This window comes from Verticillium nonalfalfae (genome assembly GCF_003724135.2).
Source record: "Verticillium nonalfalfae strain VnAa140/NRRL 66861 chromosome Unknown scaffold_129, whole genome shotgun sequence".
Lineage (NCBI taxonomy): Eukaryota > Fungi > Ascomycota > Sordariomycetes > Glomerellales > Plectosphaerellaceae > Verticillium > Verticillium nonalfalfae.
The window spans coordinates 68,256-88,513 of NW_021167354.1; the positions used below are offsets into that span (position 1 = coordinate 68,256).

The 20,258-nt window shown below is 56.8% G+C and overlaps 8 protein-coding genes across 8 annotated transcripts; 4 read left to right on the forward strand and 4 right to left on the reverse strand.

Moving 5' to 3' along the window:
• Positions 1-219: 219 nt before the first annotated feature.
• On the reverse strand, positions 220-2,973 carry D7B24_001418 (uncharacterized protein; the record flags this gene model as incomplete). The annotated part of the gene is made up of 6 exons (XM_028635652.1): positions 220-471; positions 522-603; positions 659-1,901; positions 1,962-2,455; positions 2,503-2,767; positions 2,829-2,973. 6 exons carry the CDS (start codon positions 2,971-2,973, stop codon positions 220-222), a joined length of 2,481 nt encoding a protein of 826 aa, XP_028491884.1.
• A 417-nt stretch (positions 2,974-3,390) lies between these two features.
• Positions 3,391-4,109, forward strand: D7B24_001419 (uncharacterized protein; the record flags this gene model as incomplete). The annotated part of the gene is made up of 3 exons (XM_028635653.1): positions 3,391-3,475; positions 3,543-3,883; positions 3,936-4,109. 3 exons carry the CDS (start codon positions 3,391-3,393, stop codon positions 4,107-4,109), a joined length of 600 nt encoding a protein of 199 aa, XP_028491885.1.
• Positions 4,110-4,418: 309 nt separating this feature from the next.
• Positions 4,419-5,959, reverse strand: DOT1 (Nucleosomal histone H3-Lys79 methylase; the record flags this gene model as incomplete). The annotated part of the gene is made up of 2 exons (XM_028635654.1): positions 4,419-5,337; positions 5,409-5,959. The coding sequence occupies 2 exons, from the start codon at positions 5,957-5,959 to the stop codon at positions 4,419-4,421; spliced, it is 1,470 nt and encodes a 489-aa protein (XP_028491886.1).
• A 1,313-nt stretch (positions 5,960-7,272) lies between these two features.
• On the forward strand, positions 7,273-8,594 carry D7B24_001421 (uncharacterized protein; the record flags this gene model as incomplete). The annotated part of the gene is made up of 3 exons (XM_028635655.1): positions 7,273-7,599; positions 7,650-8,376; positions 8,431-8,594. The coding sequence occupies 3 exons, from the start codon at positions 7,273-7,275 to the stop codon at positions 8,592-8,594; spliced, it is 1,218 nt and encodes a 405-aa protein (XP_028491887.1).
• A 955-nt stretch (positions 8,595-9,549) lies between these two features.
• D7B24_001422 (uncharacterized protein) lies at positions 9,550-10,664 on the forward strand (the record flags this gene model as incomplete). The annotated part of the gene is made up of 2 exons (XM_028635656.1): positions 9,550-9,734; positions 9,812-10,664. 2 exons carry the CDS (start codon positions 9,550-9,552, stop codon positions 10,662-10,664), a joined length of 1,038 nt encoding a protein of 345 aa, XP_028491888.1.
• Positions 10,665-10,744: 80 nt separating this feature from the next.
• Positions 10,745-11,596, reverse strand: D7B24_001423 (uncharacterized protein; the record flags this gene model as incomplete). The annotated part of the gene is made up of 2 exons (XM_028635657.1): positions 10,745-11,533; positions 11,588-11,596. 2 exons carry the CDS (start codon positions 11,594-11,596, stop codon positions 10,745-10,747), a joined length of 798 nt encoding a protein of 265 aa, XP_028491889.1.
• Positions 11,597-14,506: 2,910 nt separating this feature from the next.
• Positions 14,507-15,959, reverse strand: D7B24_001424 (uncharacterized protein; the record flags this gene model as incomplete). Its single annotated transcript, XM_028635658.1, has 4 exons — positions 14,507-14,893; positions 14,961-15,586; positions 15,738-15,805; positions 15,865-15,959. 4 exons carry the CDS (start codon positions 15,957-15,959, stop codon positions 14,507-14,509), a joined length of 1,176 nt encoding a protein of 391 aa, XP_028491890.1.
• A 2,568-nt stretch (positions 15,960-18,527) lies between these two features.
• On the forward strand, positions 18,528-19,658 carry D7B24_001425 (uncharacterized protein; the record flags this gene model as incomplete). Its single annotated transcript, XM_028635659.1, has 1 exon — positions 18,528-19,658. The coding sequence occupies one exon, from the start codon at positions 18,528-18,530 to the stop codon at positions 19,656-19,658; it is 1,131 nt and encodes a 376-aa protein (XP_028491891.1).
• Positions 19,659-20,258: the final 600 nt, after the last annotated feature.

Here is a 20,258-nt window from a genome sequence, read left to right on the forward strand (position 1 = left end):
CACGATCTTGGATCCACAGCGGGCCGTTGGGTCGTTAACGGATAGGCACAATCAAAGGAGCATCAAGCACGAGGTGCTCACCCCGTTAAGCAGTAGCCAGATGTCGGTCCCGACCGCACACAGATGGCGGCCTGATGTAAACACAATGTCTCGCCTAGTTTGATCGCTCAGCTCCGGTGATGACCCTCCTGCTGCGCGACCAGCTAGCTAGCTTCCTGCTCACCGCTTGAACACGGCCTGTCCAAGCTTCTCAATCTCTCTGCCTTCAGACGTGTTCTTCCCTGCCGCCTCGAGCAGCCGCGCCCACGCCTCCGCGTCCTTGAGCCGCACCGCTTCCTCTGCCGCCTTGACTCGCATGCCGCACTTCTCATACATGGTCACCGTGGACCCGGGCTCAAGCCCTGTACACTTGGGGATGAAGGCCGCGGCCAGCTTTGGATTACCAGCTTGTAGGGTCAAATTGAAAAATGGCTGCCTTGTCAGTAATCGGCTTGCACAGAGGTCGAGGTGACACGACGTACCTCCCAGCCAATAGGACTCTTCTTGGTCTTGGACAGCTCCTCAATCTCGTTCCAGTCACGCTTTGCAACCAATGCGCGGAGACTGGCCACAGTGTCAGCGAATGAAATCAAGAGAAGAGAGAGGAAGGAGTGCATACCGAATCCACCACGCGACCCGGTCCGGCACCTTGAACTCGTTTTGAATCTTCTTCGCGCGGCCGTGATAGCCCAGCCGAATCAGCTTGAACATGGTGTCATTGACGCTCAAGCCAGTGAACGAATCCGTCAGATCTCGGTCAAACGACTCTTGTACCCTCAGAAGTGTCGTCGCTTCCTTCAACGCGCGGACCTCAAAGGAAGAATCCTTTGAATCGGACAGCAGTTTCGCAGCCAATGCCAGCTTGTCAGCCGCCGTGCGGGCATCGGGCTGGTGGAGTGACTCCCGCACGAAGACGCCGGCACCGTCGATGCGGCGATCGTCCTGGTAGTAAAGGTCCTTGAGGAGGGCGTTGTCGGCTTCTCGGGCAGCGGAAGCCTCGACGAGAGCTGTGGCGGCAGGGCGAGCGTTGATGACGCGGAAGAAGGCGGCCAGGGGCAATTTCTTTTTCATCTCGAGAAGAACAGTCAGCGTGAGATCCGAGTCGCCACTCTCAATGGCTTTGTCCAGGGCAAGCTCATCCTCTTCCATGCTCAGGAGGAGAGGCACCTGGCGGCCGCCGCGTGGTTCGTGGTTGAGCAGCTCGGTCGCGAGACGGCTGCGACCCTCATCGTAGGCGGCGCGGGCTATTTCTTCAAAAGAAATGCCTGGCTTTCCCGACAGACGGTCGACAATCATGCGGCAGATCGTGTCGTCGTCTTCAGTCCCAGCGCGAACTTTTGCTGAAGCCCAATGGACGTAGATACGGTCGGTGGGTAGGTGGAGGTATCCAGCAATTTTCAAGGCGAGAAGGTACTCGTGACGACTGAGCAGTCTGTTGATGAGACCCTCCGGTGTGAGCCGCTGGTACTGCTCAAAAGAGAGGGGAAGTCCGACTTCGAAGAACCGCACAGCATTGAGAACACGAAGCGTCTCGCACATGTCGACGAAGTCATCACTGTTGTAAATGTCGAGCACCGACTTGCCGAAGGATGCAGCCTTGAGCAGCTGCTTCTGCCAGTGCACGCTAAACTCGCGACCGGCTGCATTCACGCACGTGTCGACTGCCTCTGTCAGATTTGGTCTGATGAGCTGGATGTAGTCGTCTGCCTTGGGAGATTGGATCTCCAGCTGGCCAACAGCATCCAGGAGTATCGATGCGGCGGATGACTCTGTTCTCGCGCCAAAGACTTGCTCTGTGCTGCGTGGTACACGCTCGACAAAATCACAAACGTCGTTTGTGAACAGGATCGCGCCGTCGTGTTCTACATGGGTTAGTTGAATTGACGTGGCTCCAAGCTTGGGTAAAAGTGAAGACCACTTACCTGAGATGGCATGAACACGACCATCGTAGAAGAAGGTGGCGGATGCATTGTCAGGCCCGATCAAATGCACTTCGTCCTCCCAAGCGATGAGGGCATCGGCGCCGCACCACTCGACATACTTCGGTGGTATCTTTGAGTGGCTGCTGTATTCCACGAGTCTTTCCTGAAAGTCGCTTGCAATTACGTGGGCGATGCCGCTCTCTGTATAGAGAGCGATAAGGCCACCATCAGGGGATACACTGACGTGGCTGAAGGGGCCTATATCGAGAAAACGATCCTCGCATTCCGTGGCGTCGGCAACATACAGGGTCTGGCCAATGCTGAGCAGCACCTCGATGGACCGTGAAAGTGTATGGGCAGGAGTCATGATGGCCCAGCCGTGGATCTCGCCCTCTGGCGGTGAAGCAAGCAGCTTCGGCCGTGGCTCCGAATATGATGTGACAGAAATGAGGGCATTGTTGGTGAGCAGAGCCACCATGCCATGATCGTAGAACCTGCTAGCGTGAGCCTTGTCTCGGTGCCTTGGGGCGCCTCAACCAACCTGCATGAAGTGACACCGTAATTATCAGCACCATTCCCCAGGGAGAACTGTGTGAACTCGCCCTGAAGATCATACACCCTGACGGTACCATCGGCCGTCACGATGAGGAGGCTCTCATCTTCAGACCAACCTATGCCCTTGATGGATCCTTTATCCCAGGCAATACTGCGTAACTTTTTGCCGGCATAGCTGTAAATATCGATACTCGGCTTAGCAGACTTCTGCGCTCTGTACGCTTGGATTTTTGTGTCATCACGATAGATGGCTGTGGCACGTCAGTATGCATCGCGACATTTGCAGATGCTCAGTCGTTGAGCTGCGCATACCTAAAGCACCGCCGTTGGGTGCCCCGGCAACAATATGGTTGTCGAGGTCGAGATCCTGGTCAAACACCTCGGTGTAGAGCTGCGTCTTGCGAAACCACTTATCGCCCACGCTCTCCCACCCAACAGACGGATGAGCAATGTCCATTTCGCATCACCTCATGACTGGTCAGAGAGTATCGTTCGGCTTCGCGCGGCGGAAGTGTGGGTGGGGGAGAATGAACGCCAGGTAATAAGTACGGTATGGCACTCAGTGCGTGACGGGAGCTCACATGAGCTTGCCTGGAGCTCCTACCGCCCACGCGCCCACACGACCTCCCCAGGCCCCCCCCCGGCGGTGCCTCTGCAGTGGGGCGGCAAAACACCGGTAGGCACGTCATTGAGGGGTGTTTGTGTCTCGGAACCTCTGATAAGGTAAGGTAGCCTTCACTGACCTTGCGCGCGTTGCTGCTTCTGGCATGCATCCGCCCGTTGCGACCGATATTTATCTCCCGTCGCCTGCGTCTGACGGCTGATGCAATAGGAGCTCATCAGCGTCGACCCGTGCGAACCGCTTCTCAGCGCGATGCCTGGATGGCGCGATGAATACCTCGCTTCCCTCCGCGAGCAGGAGCGGAACAATCCCGTGAACCTCGAGCTCGTCGAACTATGTACTTGCTGCCCTCTTCCTGTGCAGACCAAAGCCGGACGATAATTGACACGTTATGCGCATGGCAGGCTCGCAGCTGACCGATCGCGTCGCAGCACTCGAGGCTGAGAAGGAAGCGCTCGCAGCGACGACAAAGCTGCCGGCAAAGGGCGGTGCAAAGGCTGCTGCTCCCGTGGATGGTGCCGACCCCGTTGCCGCGCAGCTCCGATTCGACCTCGCCGAAGCCCTACGATCGAAAGGTTCCCTGCAGTCTCGGGCGAAAAAGGCCGAGGACGAGCTTGTCGAGTTACGCAACAAGACCAAGACAGATACCCACGAGTTGAGGGCCCTCACGTCGGAGAAGGCTGCCCTCGTCACCAAATTACGTGACCGCGAACACGAAATCAAGGAAAAAAGAAAACTGATCGAGGTGTGTGCCTGTGACGCGCCTCCCCCACCGTGCCCGTCGCTGACTGTCGAAGGACGTCCAAGACGAGATGATCACATTAAACCTTCAGGTTGCCATGGCCGAGAAAGAGCGTGACAAGGTCAAGAGAGAGAACAAGGAGCTCATTGACCGCTGGATGAAGAGAATGGCCCAGGAAGCTGACGCCATGAACCTCGCCAACGAACCACACTTTGACAACAAGCGATGAAGCATACGCAATAATGGTCTTGACAGCTGATCATACCTAAACTTATACTTATACTACAGGTGGAGGCTTGCCGCCACTGTGTCATGTCATGCCATGCAATGTCATGCCGTGTCCGCCGAGAGTCGCCACAAGGGTATCCGGCTGCTCTTCAGGCATGCAACATTCCCACCAAGATCACCAGTACACCCGGAACGCCCCTGTATCCCATGGCTTATGCCGCTTCAATGTACCGGCCGTTACGCAAAGCCAAACCCTCGCTTTCAATCTGGTTTCGGACCCCGACAGCCCGCTCTCATCGTCTTCCGCAGTCTACTTTCGCGTCGAAATGCAAAATGTGCCGCCAGCGTTGGTCCAGCTGACGTGGCCCTCGGGATATGTGTGGTCCTCGACCTGCAGAATATTGCTGGCAACATCATTAATGCTGCGCACGCCCTGGTCGTAGAGGAACGACTTGAGCGACACAATCTTGCAGCCTTTCTTGAGGTCAAGGAACAGGCTGACCAGCTTGTCATTGAGCTGTGGCGTGAAGGCTTGGTTGTTGACGAGCACGACGTCGGCGCGTTTGAGGACGTCGTGGACGGACGTTTCCTGGAGGAAGTCTCCCCTGACAAGGTTCACCTTGCCCGGAGCCAACCCCCAAAGCCTGCAGCGCTTGGCGAACTCCTTCTTTTGCGCCTCGGCGAAGTCGCACGGGTTGTCCATCATCTCGCAGCCCCAACTCTCGCAGCCGATTTCAAGCGCCGCTTGCAGCACGACGTTGCCGACACCTGAACCAAGATCGACAAAGACCTGGTCCGACGTCATGCGCGTCTTCTCCTGGAGGATCTTGGAAATGAACACGTAGTTCAGTTCTCCGTACACATTGTCGGTACCGTTGGTATACTGCTTCAGCTTTTCGACGTCGGGGGACACGGTGCGGTCGTAGACCTGGGTCAGGATGAATTCCACCAGCTTGCGGGGCAGGCTGTGTTTGGTGTCGAGGTTTTTCCGGAATGTGCCGTCGTTAGCCAGAGATAGAATCTTAGCATTGGCGTCTCCGAGCGCGTCCTTGAAGCTGCTCAGCTCGTTCATCCCCGATGCGCGCTTCAGGCGACGGATGAGTCCCGCTTTCGGCTCGCGGAAGTCAACCGCTTGTTCTTCCGTCAGGTATTCGTCGGCAACGTGCGAGACAACGTCAATGATGTCCCGAACAGCATCGATCTTGCCATTCTCCACGAGGAGTTCGTATCTGTCGTAAGAAAGAGATTGTCAGCATCTGTACGAAATACCAAAAGGTGGCATTAGGACGCGCGTGCATACTTTTCTGGCGCATACAAGCTGGGGTACTGTAGCTCGACGCGAATGTCGTCGTCGGGCCCGGCCCCCAGCGCGCGCTCGACGGCCTTGGAGGTCGACGTCGAGTTCATAATCTCAGTCGCGTGGATGTAGTTGAGCCGCCTGGGCTTTTCGACATCGAACGCATCGGCACAGGTGAGGGTCCTGTTCTTGTCGACATGGTCGTCGAGCGGGCGGCGGCGCTTGCGGCTCTCGAGGTTCAGGAAGACGTCGTCATCCTCGTCCTCGCCGTCCGAGTCCTTGTCAAAGTGCGGCTGCAGGGGGTCGGCGCTGCCGTGTTTGCGCTTGCGCTCGGCGCGGCGGTCATCGGAGGAGGATGGGTAGGGCGACGCGCTCTTGTGGCGGGGCAGCAGCTTGGGCTTTGGGGAGGCGCGAGAGGAGGACGAGGACTGGGAGCGGACCGAGGCGGCAACAGCGGGGGCAAGGAGTCTCGGCTTGGGCTTGGGTGTGACGACTTCGACTCGTTCGCGGTGTACCATGCGTGGCTTTTTGGGTTTTGCGCTGAGGAGGGCCATGGTGAAGAGGGGCGATGTCAAGATGCGCGCCCCAGATTGCGGGTTCCAGATTCCGGGGTTCGGTTGGTCAAGTAGTTCGGGGATAAGGTAGGAAAGACCCTGTGCTCTGTTTCTCTCGGGCCTGTCTGTTGTTCGAATGATGTCTGGAAAAGGGATGATGCAGTGAGCCGCGTGCTTTCGTTGTATCGCGAAATGTGGTCGACAGGAAAATGTAACGGTGGTGTGTTAGGCTGCGGCGGTCGTGCAGTAGGTCGCCTTCCGGTGTCCGGCATGGTGGGTTGGATTGAACCCTCCTGCCTGTCAGTCAGTACATGTACAAGGTACGTACTTTTTCCACTTGTCTTGTCGCTGGCTGCCCTTCCGCGCGCCAGGAACGCCCTCGTGGAAGGAAGCCTGGAAAATGAGTCAGCAGAAATGCCCCTCCGCCACCTGGGAAAGGACCATTGGACGCGCCTTCTAACAGGGGTCCATTGAGTCAGTGGAGATTTCCCCGGGCTTGGAGGGGAATATCTGCACGTGATCTCGTTCCCTACGTACATCTGCAAGCCGCAAGATCGTGGGGTCAGATTCTCCACGCCAGACGCATCGGGATTTGACCCAAGACTGAGTGGCGCGACTTGAGAGAGATACTGCTCGTTGTGTCCCTTGATGGCAGACAATGACTCGGCTGAATGCCGACTGATATTGCGTTGATACTCGAACCACCATATCCTCTTTGAGTGACGGGACCGAGCCTATGATCAAAGCACGAGGCAGCCTCCAATCACTAGTGCGGACCTCGTTTAGAGCTGGGTCCTGTCAGCACGCAAGCGAACCGCCAGTCTGGGTCGATGCAGATTCATGTCGTCGCGCTCCATCAATATCGTCCAGCAGCCAACGGTGGACGGCGACCGAGCATCACTGCCGAGTCCCACGCTGCGATCACGGCACTTGATTCTGCCTTTCGTTCGGAGCGACAGCACCGGTGGCAGTGATCGCCCGACTCCGCACCGTTGACGGTCACGCAATCCGAGACCATTCTCGCGATATAGGACCCCTGAGCACGCCATCTGTGCCCGCGAGCTCGCGAATCCTCACCTATCGCACTGCAGCACGCCATGCCGTACCCGGCTGTCCTCATCATCAGTTGCATGTTTCTACGTCACGATGTACCATCGCCGTGAGGGGCAGCTCAAATGCCGAAATCCTTCAAGTAGAGGACGCTTCGCCCGCGGTGGGGTGGCACACGAATGTCTCTCAAGCGTGAGAAAAAGCAAGTGGCATATTTGCAGCACAACTGTACATACGTGTGATTCACTTTGCAGAACGTCAACATGGCTCCCGGTGTCCTCGTCAACGAAGCCACGACCCTCCCGTCCCCGGCTGCGGCCAAGTGGAAGGGCAACAACGCCGAAGCGCCGCGGGAGGTCTTCCCCGACGGTATCCGCACGTCCGGCCAGCACAACCCCCTCTACGAGAAGCTGCGCCCCTATGAGGATTTCCCCAAGGAGATCACCGGCCCGACAGTCTGGCACAAGGACGAGTTCGTTAACAACCCTGAGCGATGGACTCACCCTCTTACCCCTGAGGAGGTGGAAGAGCTCAGCCGCACTGCCGACGCCTTCATTGCGAGCGGCACAGCGCTGACCGGCATCACCAAGGTATGTCGTCCTGTCATGCCGGATGTGCACTCTTGTCTGACCTAGTCAAGGAAAACTTCCCGCTGCCCAACCTCAGCAAGATCCTCGTCAATCTGCGCAGCGACCTCATCGACGGCAAGGGCTTCATTCTGTTCAAGAACTTCCCTGCCCAGCAATGGGGCCCTCACAAGAATGCCGTCGCGTACATGGGTCTCGGCACCTACCTCGGCTACTTTGTATCCCAAAACGGCCGTGGACATGTTCTGGGCCACGTCAAGGACGTCGGTGATGACGCTACGCAGATTGACAAGGTTCGCATTTACCGAACGACTGCTCGCCAGTTCTTCCACGCCGACGATGGCGACCTCGTCGGTCTGCTGTGCGTCCACCGCGCCGAGGAGGGTGGCGAGAGCGATCTCGTCAGCGTCCACGCCGTCTGGAACAAGCTGCAGCAGGAGCACCCTGATGTGGCCGAGATCCTGACCAAGCCCATCTGGTACTTCGACCGCAAGGGCGAGGTTTCCGAAGGTCAGGACGGCTGGACGAGACAGCCCGTGTTCTACCTCGAGAACGGTGGCAAGGGAAGGCTGTACTCCAAGTGGGACCCCTACTACGTGCGATCCTTGAAACGCTTCTCCGACCAGGGCCTCATTCCCGCCCTGAGCCCCGAGCAGGAGAGGGCCCTCAAGATTCTCGAGGAAACCTGCCAGGCGCTGGCCTTGCACATGATCCTTGAGGTCGGCGACATTCAGTTCCTGACCAACACGCACATTCTGCACGCCAGGACGGCATACGTCGGTGAGTCCATCGTGACAGACAGCTTGCGGACGAGTAAAGACTGACAAGTTGTAGACCACCCTCCTCCTCACCCCCGCCGCCATCTTTTGCGACTCTGGCTGTCAACGCCCGAGAACGAGGGCGGATGGGCGCTGCCATTCCATGACAGCAACGAGAAGAAGCGAGGTGGTATCCAGGTGAACAACACGGCGCCGCGTGCGCCTCTCGATGCTGAATAGATGGGCGAAAGTGAAAAAGACGCGTGATGCATGTATACGAAGCGTTTGATTTTAGTCGAGGCGCGGAGCAGTACCAAAAGCAGCCCGCCCCCAACACACCCATAAATGAAGAGATTTGTCTCACAGTTGTCGCTCTCCTCAGTGAAGTCTGCGAGGCCGACATCCGACAGCCGGATCGGACTCTGTGCGGATGCCGTTCCTCGCCCCTCAAATGGCAATCAGGCCGCCCGACATAGGCCAGATTACTGATTACAGAATGTCAGGCCTTGTGTCTTCTCCGCATGGCATGGCTGGCGTCGGTATCTGATCTGGAAGCCCAAAGGTGGGGATCCGGAACACTGATCAACTCCACAGGGCTTTGACTGCTTCACACGTCACAGCCTCCTATCATACAAACAACTGCGACGTGATGTAGATTCCGTAGCCATTTATGAGACTCTCCCCTGAGGCGAAAGGTTGAACACAACACGATTGAGCTGACCATCTTTTCTTTTACGACGTTGACCATGCCCATTCCACCTACATCTATCCCGCTGCCATCTTCCTCTTCACCCGCCGCATCTCGTGACCCCGCCCCCGCTGTCTCCAAGTCGTGGAACCCAACCCCGTCAGCGAGGCCCACCCAGGCGTTACAGCGTCACCCCATGAGAGGCCGTCGCGACGAAGCCAAGAACCTCTAGAAGCGCACGAGTTATCTATACACGCCTTCTGGCTACGTTTGGTGGATCCAGGGGGGGGGATGCATCGTCGAGTCATGCCAGTGATAGGCATAGACAACCCCCTCAGCGGCTGACGTCGGTCTTCCACTCCGAGATCGCACATAGCCTCCTCTGAGGCCAAGGCTTGAGAGTCGACTTATAGATGTTGATACGCTCTCGTTAGAGAATCACAAAGGTGTCAAAGTGCAAAACCCACCAACGCTCTTCCACGAGTCCAACCATACTGCCACCACATCATGTCTGTCGTCCTGCCCGAGCCCTTTGCCAGCATCCCGAGGGAGAGCTTCCTCTTCGGGCCCTCCCCGATCCAGGCCCTCCCCCGCATCTCCCAGGCCCTCGGCGGCAAGGTCAACGTCTACGCCAAACGCGAGGACTGCAATTCGGGCCTTGCGTACGGCGGCAACAAGACCCGCAAGCTCGAGTAAGGCGTTTCCCGCCCCCACTCAGAGAGCGTTCGTTCCCAAGCGTCCTCGTTCGCACCCCTGACGCAGAAAGCAGATATCTCGCCTCCGAGGCGCTCGCCCAGGGCTGCGACACGCTCGTCAGCATTGGCGGCGTGCAGTCGAACCACACGCGGCAGGTGACGGCCGTCGCGACCAAGCTCGGCCTCCGCGCGGCGCTTGTGCAGGAGCACTGGGTCGACTGGGAGGACCCGGGCTACGAAAAGGTCGGCAACCTGCAGCTGTCGCGCCTCATGGGCGCCGACGTGCGCCTCGACCCGTCGACGTTTGGCATTGAGCACAAGGACACGCTGGCGCGGCTCAAGGCGGAGCTCGGCGACGCCGGCCGCAAGCCGTACTACATTCCCGCCGGCGCGTCGGACCACCCGCTCGGTGGCCTCGGGTTCGCGCGCTGGGCCTACGAGGTCGAGGCGCAGGAGAAGGAGCTTGGCGTCTTCTTCGACACGGTCATTGTCTGCGCCGTCACGGGGTCGACCATGGCCGGCATGGTCGCCGGCTTCAAGCTCGCGCAGAAGAACGGGTCGCCCAAGCGCAAGGTCATTGGCATTGATGCCTCGGCCAAGGTGCAGCAAACCTTTGATCAGGTGCTGCGCATCGCCAAGGCGACGGGTGTCAAGATTGGTCTCGAGGAGGGCGACATTACAGAGGCCGACATTATCCTAGATGACAGGTATCACGCTGGCGTGTATGGCATCCCCGACCAGACGACCATTGATGCCATGAAGTTTGGCGCCAGCACTGAGGGCTTCATTACGGATCCCGTGTACGAGGGCAAGAGCTTGGCCGGTATGATGGACATTATTCGCAAGGGTGAGCTTGCCGAGGGCAGCAACGTTTTGTATGCCCATCTGGGAGGTCAGCTGGCCCTCAACGCGTACTCGAGTCTTTGAGGAGGCGAGGGTCAATGAGATGAAATGAAGCGATGATTTATGCGTTGCCTGTTTCCTGTGAATTGATGGACACAATGATGCTATGCCAGCTCGTATGATATCTTGGAGATGCCCTTTTGGCGTTTGATGTTGCGAATCCTGACATGGCCCACCTCGCCCGTCGTCGCCATGTGCGTGCCTCCACAGGCATAAGCTCCTGCGCCCTCAATGTCGACGGCGCGGGCAAGCTCTCCCTCAGGCAAGACGAGAGTCTCCGGCACCGACCAGCATGCCCGTACGAGCTCCTCCTGCGTCCAGTAACACACTTTGATCGCCAGGTTTTCGTCGATCAAGGCGTTAGCAGCTGCCTCAATGTCGGCTTTGTGCTTGCCGTCGATGAAGCCTTTGAATTCGACAAATGCCGAGTCGGGGTAGTGCTGCGCCTTGAGCTCAGTGATGTCAGGGATGGCGTCTGCCAGCTTGCGAACGGCCGAGCTGATGATGTGACCGGCGTCGTGAATCTTGGAATGCAGACGACGCTTGTCCATGTCAATTTTCTGAGTGACGAGGTCGCTCTTCTCAAAGGGGCTGTCCTCGAAAGAGCCCAGGTGGAGGATGGTTCCCTCAGTGATTTTCCGCACGCCTGTGACGTGGAACTTGGCCGCGTCTCCCGTGATCATCGAGGTCATGGTGCCAGTGTCCGCTGGCTGGCCGCCTCCTTGCGCGTAAAAGAGCGTCTGGTCTGTCGCGACGAGAAAGTCGTTCTCACTGGCCGTCTTGAACAGAGCTTTGTGCGCCTCGCTAGCTGCCGTGAAGGGGGTGCAGGACACGACGAAGGCTGTGACGACGCCGCCATCGTTGTCGAGGTAGAGCGCTTTTGTCTTGACGAACTGCGACGATCAGCCTACATATTTCGCAGACTGGATTTGCGTAGAAAAGTATACCTGTGACATTTTTATTGGGGAAAGGGTTGGGGGTTGTCGTTGCGCCGCTGACGCTGAGAATGCGTTGATAGATCCAGGCAGCAGCAGGTGGCGGTTCGACCAGCACAGCACGTTACTAGAATGCATGTCAACCCTAACCCTCACGGGTATCGGCCCCCTCCAGCCCAGACTAAATGCTTGGCTCCCACTTCTGTTAACCACTTTCGAGTGACTTCTTGTTCCCCTTTCTTCAGTCATAGATTCTAGGTCTTCTGAGCTTCCGTCTATCTAGAATTTTAGAATTCGGCGACTGTATTACTCCGTTGAGTGCTCCCCGACAAACATTGACGTAGCTTCGTCAGAAGAGTTGTTACAGAGCGACTTGAAGATGATCGCAGGGAAATTGGATGAGAAAGCATTATGGATATCATCTTGACTTGCCAATTTTTACATCAATATTTCTACAGCGTAATTTTGAGAAGAGGGATGGTCATTCAAGAGGCCGCCTTTCGGAAGTATCGATCGGTGTGCATTGTAGCCTGCGATCTTCAATCTTGCAAGGTTGAAGGTGCTCGAATATGAACTGTCGTTCCCAGGAAGGTCTCTGGATAGCATAATATGCATACTGAGCAACAGTTGGCTAATTTACCAGGCCCCCAGCAGGTTAATATGGCAGTCCCCAAACTTTCTCGAGACTATCATATCCGCCATATGAGTCAGAGAGCGAAAGGCGAACAGCCCTTTATACTTCGTTGCATCTGCCGAAGCAATCAATGAGAGGACGAAGGCGTCCCTTATGGCGTTACGGGATCAAGATTCGATGCGGCAAAATCCACACCATTCTCGGGGTCTATCTCGACGAGTCACAGTTCGCCAATCCTATACACGAAGACCAGGCATCGTCATGGTTGCAAGAGAGAGGAAGGCACCTCGACAACGACTCGGCGTCTTGCAAGATTGTGAACTGAAGCACTCAAGAGCGTCAGGTTTATTTTATCTTCTCTGCGTCCTTGCTCACCATTGCGGCCACAGCCTATAAGGATTTGACAGAGCGTCTATTTCTTCCACGGAATAAGAAGCGGGCCATGATCATCCGGTCTTCTAGTAAAAGAATCAAGGTAAAAGAATCAAGGTAAAAGAATCAAGGTAAAAGCATCAAGAAGCGACAACCCAGGATATTCTGTGGCAACTTTTTCAGGCCACCACTGCTCGACCTTGAGGCTTCCGAGATGCGGCAGCCCTTCACACGCGGCTGGATGGCTCAAGAACGCATACTCTCACGATGCATGACCCACTTCGATGCCGGATTGCTTCTGTGTTAGTGCCGCAGAGCTCACCTGGGCGAGAACATTGCAGCAAGCGAAGCATGATATACCGCGGCAGCTACATGGGATGAAAGACTCCATGTGTGGTGCCCCGTAAAGCAATAATCCTTCATCCGGGACCGGTATAGTTTCGTGCAAGATTTTGATGGTAAGAACTTGAACAAAGAGACAGCAAACTTCCGGTCATCTCCGGTATGGCCCAGACAGGGACAAAGCGAACGAGAGACCTGTCGTGGCAGGCATCTGGGGGCAATACTTCATCTCTACCTGCTCTGGGAGCACGGGACGGCTCATGGCTGACCCGGCCTCTGTGCGAGAGCTCTTGGAACCAGATGATGCCAAGGTCACCGTGAGGATCCTACAAGCCGCAAATATTTCGAAGGGCCTCAACAACGTCGCGCTCTCCTTGCTTCGTCATTGTTGGTATGCTTGGGGCGAGTCCAGAATTCTGTCCGTTTGCCACGCGACTTGCCAGAAGACAGATAATTGCTAGCCGAGTGCAGATTGAGGCATGAGGCACTTGCCAGATTACCCCATTCGCGAGGCGGGATGGTGTCGAACTTGACGCAAGGGAAGAGCTGCACGTAAATCTCATAGCATCTGCCGCACAGCGAGGCCAAGCCAAACCAATAGATGGCGGGAATGCCGACGCGGAGAATCAGACGCTGACAGGGCTGAATACGGTCATCCCTTCGAGCGCTCATTTGCGCGTGGCAAAGCCTCGCCGCCGGGCAGTCAGCCAGCCACTGCCTCAGTGGTTCAGCCGCTAGGCGTCGCCTATTTGCTTCACGGCTACTTTGTGGTCGAGGGACCCCTGGTTGGTCGGCCACTGCATTTGCTGCCAGGGTGTTGATCAATCCTCGGAGTTGAACCCCCCTCCCAGAGTCAGTCGACGACTGTCACAGACTAGCATAAGCTCGTAACTCAAGCTTGTTGTTTCGATCAAATGCCACGACACCGCAATGAGGATCCAGTTCCTCATTGTGAGCCCACCTGTGAATCTATCGCTCAAATGTCTACACTTCGCATCTTCTCAGCCCGAGTCGCCATGATTGGGACAGACATGACGTTTCTGGGAACTGCTCATAACGGCCGACAGTACTACATGCGAACGATCTGTGTATTCCTAGTATGCTGTGCTGCTCAGGGGCTCAGGGGTAGGTGAAAGATGATGGGCGTTGTGCAGGGGTAGTGCCCTGACAGGGAAAGGGAGGCCTGAGGTGGGACACCTCCGCGGGACCAACCCCACACCAACCAGCTGCCAGACGTGTTAGCAAAGACAGACAGACTCGCGGCCCAGGCCTCAATCGCGTGTGGCATGGACACTATTGAACTGAGTGTTTAAGGCATCTTAGGCGGTGCTACTCACGATCTCGTAGCGCAAAGCGAACACGCGATGGAGCGTTACATCACCCTTGCCCTTGCGGGAGCTACCCGCGCCGACAGTTGAAATCTTCAATTGGCGTGCTTCGCGACCACAACGACCTTCGCATTCCAGTGCCACGCTCGGAAATGAAGCTTCTATACCGAGGCCAAATACAAAAACACCAAAAAAATGTCTGGCGATAAACCGGTGCCATCACACACTCACATTATTCAAATCATAGCTCATTTTCTATACCGTCCCTCCTGTTGTTGACCAAACCCATTCCAGAGGCGACGCCTCAATGTGCCGCATGTACGCCAAGAAGATGCATATGCTCAATAGTGTGATGAATGCAATGACCAGTCCGATGCGCATGCGCCGCGACGGGCGGAACTTTTCGCCCGAGACCGATGCTGCCCCGAAAGCGCCCGTGACCATGGCCAAGGCTCCCTTGAGGGCTCCGAGGATCTTCTCCGTGCCGAAAGAATAGTGAATCAGGCCCGCCAGACTGACACTGTAGCCGACAACTTGGATGGTAGAGATCTTGGTATGCCAGAAGAGGACGGAGCAGCCAATAAGCAAGATGTTCTTGAAAATACCCGTGAGAGTAGTCACGAGGCCAGAAGTTTTGCCAATCTGCACCTGTTAGTGTCTTGTTGCAGCTTGAGCAACAGAATGTACGGGAGCGCGGCATGAGACTGACCAAGACCATGCTGGTGAAGTTGAGAAGCAAGGCAACAGCCGCATTGAGTATGAGCATCATAAACCCTGCTCGCTCGAGATCCTCGTACTTGAAGTGTGGCATCTCGAGCGCGGCGCCGACGACGAGGTTCATGACTGCGCACACAGGTGCGTAGTAGTACAGGCCCACAAGGGCGTCCATCTTGAGGCCCTCGTTGCTGAGCATTTTCTGAATGAGGACGACGCGCAAAGCCTCGAACATAATGCCGGCGAGCTGAATGACGGTGCCGACCATGGACATGTCGACCTCACCGGCGCTGGCGAGGCCGACACCAGCGACAATGCAGAGAACATTGACGATGGCGGTCATGGTGGGGTCGGCAACGCCCATGGCCCAGGAGGTGAAGAGGACGGCGACGGGGGATGCGGCCTTGAGCATCTGGATGAAAGCGACGGAGAGATAGAGGTAGACGACATTGGAGCAGACGAGAGAGCCCGATGACACGATGCCGATGGGTAGGATGGTACGGATGAAAAAGCGGCCGCTGATCGGCAGCTGATGGCGACTGTCGAGCAAGGTCGTCGTGCGGGCGAGAATCTGGGTGACGACAGCAGCGAAAACGAGGTGCCAGCAGGTCAAGAGGATAGCTAGAGAGAGAGAGAGAGAGAGAGCCTGTTAGACGTGCGTTCATAGGTGCAAGTGGGTCAGCGTGTAAATCGTGAGAACAACGTACGATAACCTGGCGTATTGTCAGCTCATGAGCGCGTCTTAAGGGGGCAGATGAGAGCTTGTACATACCAAAACCGATTGTATCGATGAGATACTTGTTAAACAAGATGGTAAAGTTGGAAGAAATGATCCACAGGCTATCTTCGTCATTAGCACCGAGAGATTGCACTTGATAGTGGCAAGTGAAGCAACATACACCATGTAGATGGCGGTCTGTAACGTCGACCCAGCCGGAGCCGGCGCCGGCGGGGGAGCCGCGTTCTCCGTAACGGGCAGCGGAGAGTATGCCATGATGGGGGGCGTGGGGGGGATGAAAGGGGAAGAGGTCGGAAGAAGCTTAAGGTTAGGAGCAGTACGGCATGGCTCAGCCGGGTTATACGAACGCGCTCTCAAACGGAGAGAAGGGGCGTCGTTGCGAGGTCGAGAGAGAAAGAGTTGGGATGACTGGGCCAGGAAAGGTATGAGGTAATGGGGGAGGCACAGCAAGTAAGGTCACGTTAGGGCGGGTCGACCAGGGAGGGAAAGGAGAGAGGGAGAGAGAGCGAGAGAGCGTGTGTGAGCACGGAAGAGTCAAGGCCTTCGTCGCAGTGTCAATCGCCATTAGACTGCCACTAAAAAGCCAAGCGAGCAAAGTTCTTCAGGGGGGGGCGCGGCGGCGGGATGGGCAGGGTATTAAGAGGGCCAAGGCCTCGACGGGGGAATTAATTGCTCGGAAGAGGGATGATGAAGACAGCCAAGGGTCGCTGGCGGGCGTAAGGGGGGCACGGCTGGAACGAGTCTTCATATTTCGTCCTATTTCCCATGCCGCCTTGCTGGTGGGAAGGGGCCAGTATGAGCGAGGAAAGAGTGCGTGCGTACGTGCGTGTGTGTGTGTGTGTGTACGCCTGTCTGGGCGATGTGGTGATCGTGGTTGTGGGTGGTGGGTTGACGCTCGGGGACAAAGCTTGGCCTGTATCAATGTCGAAGCTTGGCCTGTGTCTGGGCGTTTCCCAATCCACCCTTGTCATGGGGCGTAGCAAGTAAGCAATGTGTGTATGGTAGTTCGCGGCCCGCTGGTTCGATTCTGATGGTTGCCTGTGTCAATCATCAATGTGTTTTGAACTGCAATTTTGCGACCGACTGTCTTTGCCCTGCTTCTCCACAGTCTCCTTTGCGACTAGCAGTTCTGAATCGTCCGACAACGTGGAAATCTGTCCCAAGAGGAGATTGAGTTGTGGTCTGTGGCGGTCGATGGCCCATTGGCCATTAGCCGGTAGCCAACTGCGGCTTCGAGCAGGCGGAGCAAAGGGGTTGTGTTGATGGGAATTGGGTTCCGGATGCCAACGGGAAGTAAGGAGAATGGGAGAATGGGAAGAGGAGACGAGGCGTCACCACGTACGATGGAAGTCATCCTCAGCCCAGGTGGCCTGGGGGCAGGAGGCGCTCCCCACATGAATATGGTGGCTACCGCGATCGACGGGGGCGATCGCGTTGAGTCGTACCTTCCCATGCCTTAGTACGAGGGTAGGTACGTACATGACAGGTGCCAAAGGTACACAAAAGTATGTACTCTACCTCAGGCACCTAGGTAGGTAGGTACCTAGATACCAAAGTAGTCAGGTATACCAAGCCTTGACAAGCCTCGAGTTCCAGTAAGCAGCAGCCCCATTCATTCCCCAAGCGAGGAGATTGATTCTGGAACCCCAGCCGCTGTGTAGAGGCCTGCCCTCAGCGCTGGCGTCAGCGTCCCTCCACCCAACCCTCCCTTGCAAGACATGCGTGCTACGTTCTCAGTCGTTCAGGCCAAGAATACCCCAGACCAATTCCTTTGGCCATGGCCCCCCGACCCCCGACCGACCCAAACAAGCACCAACAGTCATCATGTCAACAAGCTTCGACTAGCTAGCATGTCACGCTCGACCTAGATGCAATGTGACAGAAAAATGACCAGCAATAAACCCGGAGCAGCCTGCCCCTCTGATCGACCTCCCTCGGCCCACTTGGCAGACTACCAAACATTTTTTTCTTAGCCAAGCAAAAGCGCGTGTGCCAGACAGAGAGAGAGAGAGAGTTTGTGTGTGTGTGTGCGCATTAGAGAGAAAAATCAGAGGGAGCGTGAGCCTCAAACAGCAAGCCTCTACGCACCTCCCAGGGGAAGGAATGCAAGCCCACGCATCCGCGCCCCCCCAGAAATGTCTGGAGCGCGTCGTCAAATGAAGAATGACAGTTGGCTCCCCATACTTGCCCCTTCATGCCAATCCCGCTCATCCAGCCCATTGCCCCTGAGAACAGCCCGGTGTGAATCCTGTCATGCTCCTCCCATCGTCGACTCAGGTTTCCGTTTTGGGGGGGCTGTGTGCACACTATGAGCACGACATTTCCTCAGTGGGATTCTCGTTAGGTAAAAAGAATTCTCTCCCCTGCTGCTCTTCATTTCACCCTGTCCGCAACCACCTGTTTTTCGCTCTCAGCTCGATACTTCATACCCGGAGACCCTTCCTCGGTAAAGCGCCCTAGACAGGCTCTAGACCCGCCCGTGGCCAAGTACCTCGACCCCCATCGCCATCAATTCTCAAGACTGGACGGCCAGGCCTTATTTGACTGACCTGCCGCCCCCCTGCCCTGGCATCATCTCAAACCCACTTGCACCGAGACACCAAGCCTGGTTCAAGCCGCAGAACAGGACGAAAGGGACAGTGGCTGGATTCACTCTCAACTGACGACTTGCCTTCTTTCAACCCTCTTCTCCGCGACATCGATATCGACGTCGACATCGCGACACGTTGTTGGAGCACCCTCTCCATCGCCGGGCACCTCGACCACACTCTCTTTCTCCCCACCCCCGCCCGTCCAGGGAATCCCCGACATTTGATGCCCGCCATGTACAAGTCCGATGGCACCACGACGACCTCGGTCCTGAAGAACCTCCCCCAGTGGCTCACCAAGCGGCACGTCCTCTTCGCCCTCGCCCTCGCCACCAGTCTCCTTCTTCTCTTTTCCTTCAATTCGTGGGGCCCTGAAGTGCACCTTCCCCACGTCAACACCGGCACCGCCGATGCCCAGAAGAGCTCTTCCTCCAACAGCGACAATGGCGTCCTGCGTCCTCAGTGCGCCGGTCGCGACAAGGTGGCATCGCTCAACCTGTGGGACGAGTCGCAATCCAAATACACGGGCCTCATGGATGACAAGTTCACGTATGTCTCACCTCGTCCGCCGTCGCTTACCAGTCCACTCACTGACATCGCGCCCTTCTGCAGCATTGCCATTCAGACGTACCGGCGTCCCGATGAACTGAACCAGACGCTCCACCTCCTCACAGATAGCGTGATTCCCTCTCTCCACGAAATCGTCATCGTGTGGAACGACCTCGAGTCCACGCCCCCGCCCAACTTTGTCTCCGCCCACGGTGTCGGCGTTCGTTACCGTGTCTCCCGCCGCAACTCCCTGAACGAGAAGCTGTTCCCCGACCCAGAGTACAAGACCAAGGCCATCCTTCTTTCCGACGACGATGTTCACTACCCGCCCGCCGACCTCGACTTCGTCTTCCAGACCTGGCGCAAGTACGGCCGCCACCGCCTCACGGGTGCCTTTGCCCGCTGCGTCGACACCCCTCGCGGGCCCGGAAGCTACCAGTACAGCCTTTGCCGCGAGAAAGGTCGCTCCGAATACGCCCTTGTGCTGACGGGCCTGGCTTTCGCTCACATTGAGGTGCTCGACTACTTCTCCTCCACCGACCCCCTCATGACCCGCCTGCGCACTGCCATTGATGAGCACTTCAACTGCGAGGACATCGCACTCAACTTTGTCTCTTCCATGCTGTCCTGCGAGGGCCCCCTCGAGGTTCACGGCATGGGCCTGCCCGTCAACACGGAGCCCAAGTCGGGCATTAGCCGTAAGCCGGGCCACGCCAAGCTGAGGAACGACTGCCTGCGCGACTTCTCCGACTGGTTCGGATACATGCCGCTGCAGAACACGACCGAGCGCATTGTGCAAGGTATCTTGGCGATATAATTCGCAGGATGCCGTCAGGCCGCCGCGAAGTGAGAGAGCCGAGACAGAGAGCTCGCGCCCATCGCCGAGGCGGGGAGAATGAAACAAAGATGTATCATGAGAATTCGTTTTGTTTTGGGAATAGACTTGTAATAGAGAGCGATTCCACTTTTTTTCCTTCACGAGGCTGTCCTTTTTTTGTTTTGTTCCAAAGTCCTTGCTCATTTGCCGCTCTGCCTGTGACTGTTCGTGTCGCATTGTGTCTTGTCATGTCAGGGTCGACTTGGCGGGGCGGTCGTTCAGCCGCGTGTGACCGCCCCGCCTCAACTGCCGTTTGGAGCCTCACGGGATCGAATCGGACGGGCTTGCATCTGGTCTGCACCCTGTCGTCGATCCGGATGGCCCCGATCAGATCTGAGGGACGCAAAGGCTGGGGGAAAGAACCTGGGGAACACGCAGGGACGGGAAGTCCTTATCGCGAGGGGGAGGGTGGGCAGATGTCGAGCACGAAGTCGGGGCGCCAATCTCGAGCCTTATCACGGATCGCAACTTCCGGCATGATAAGCCAGAGATAGCCCAGATGAGCCGTCAAGACGTGGTTCGACGAGAGTCCGGGGGGGG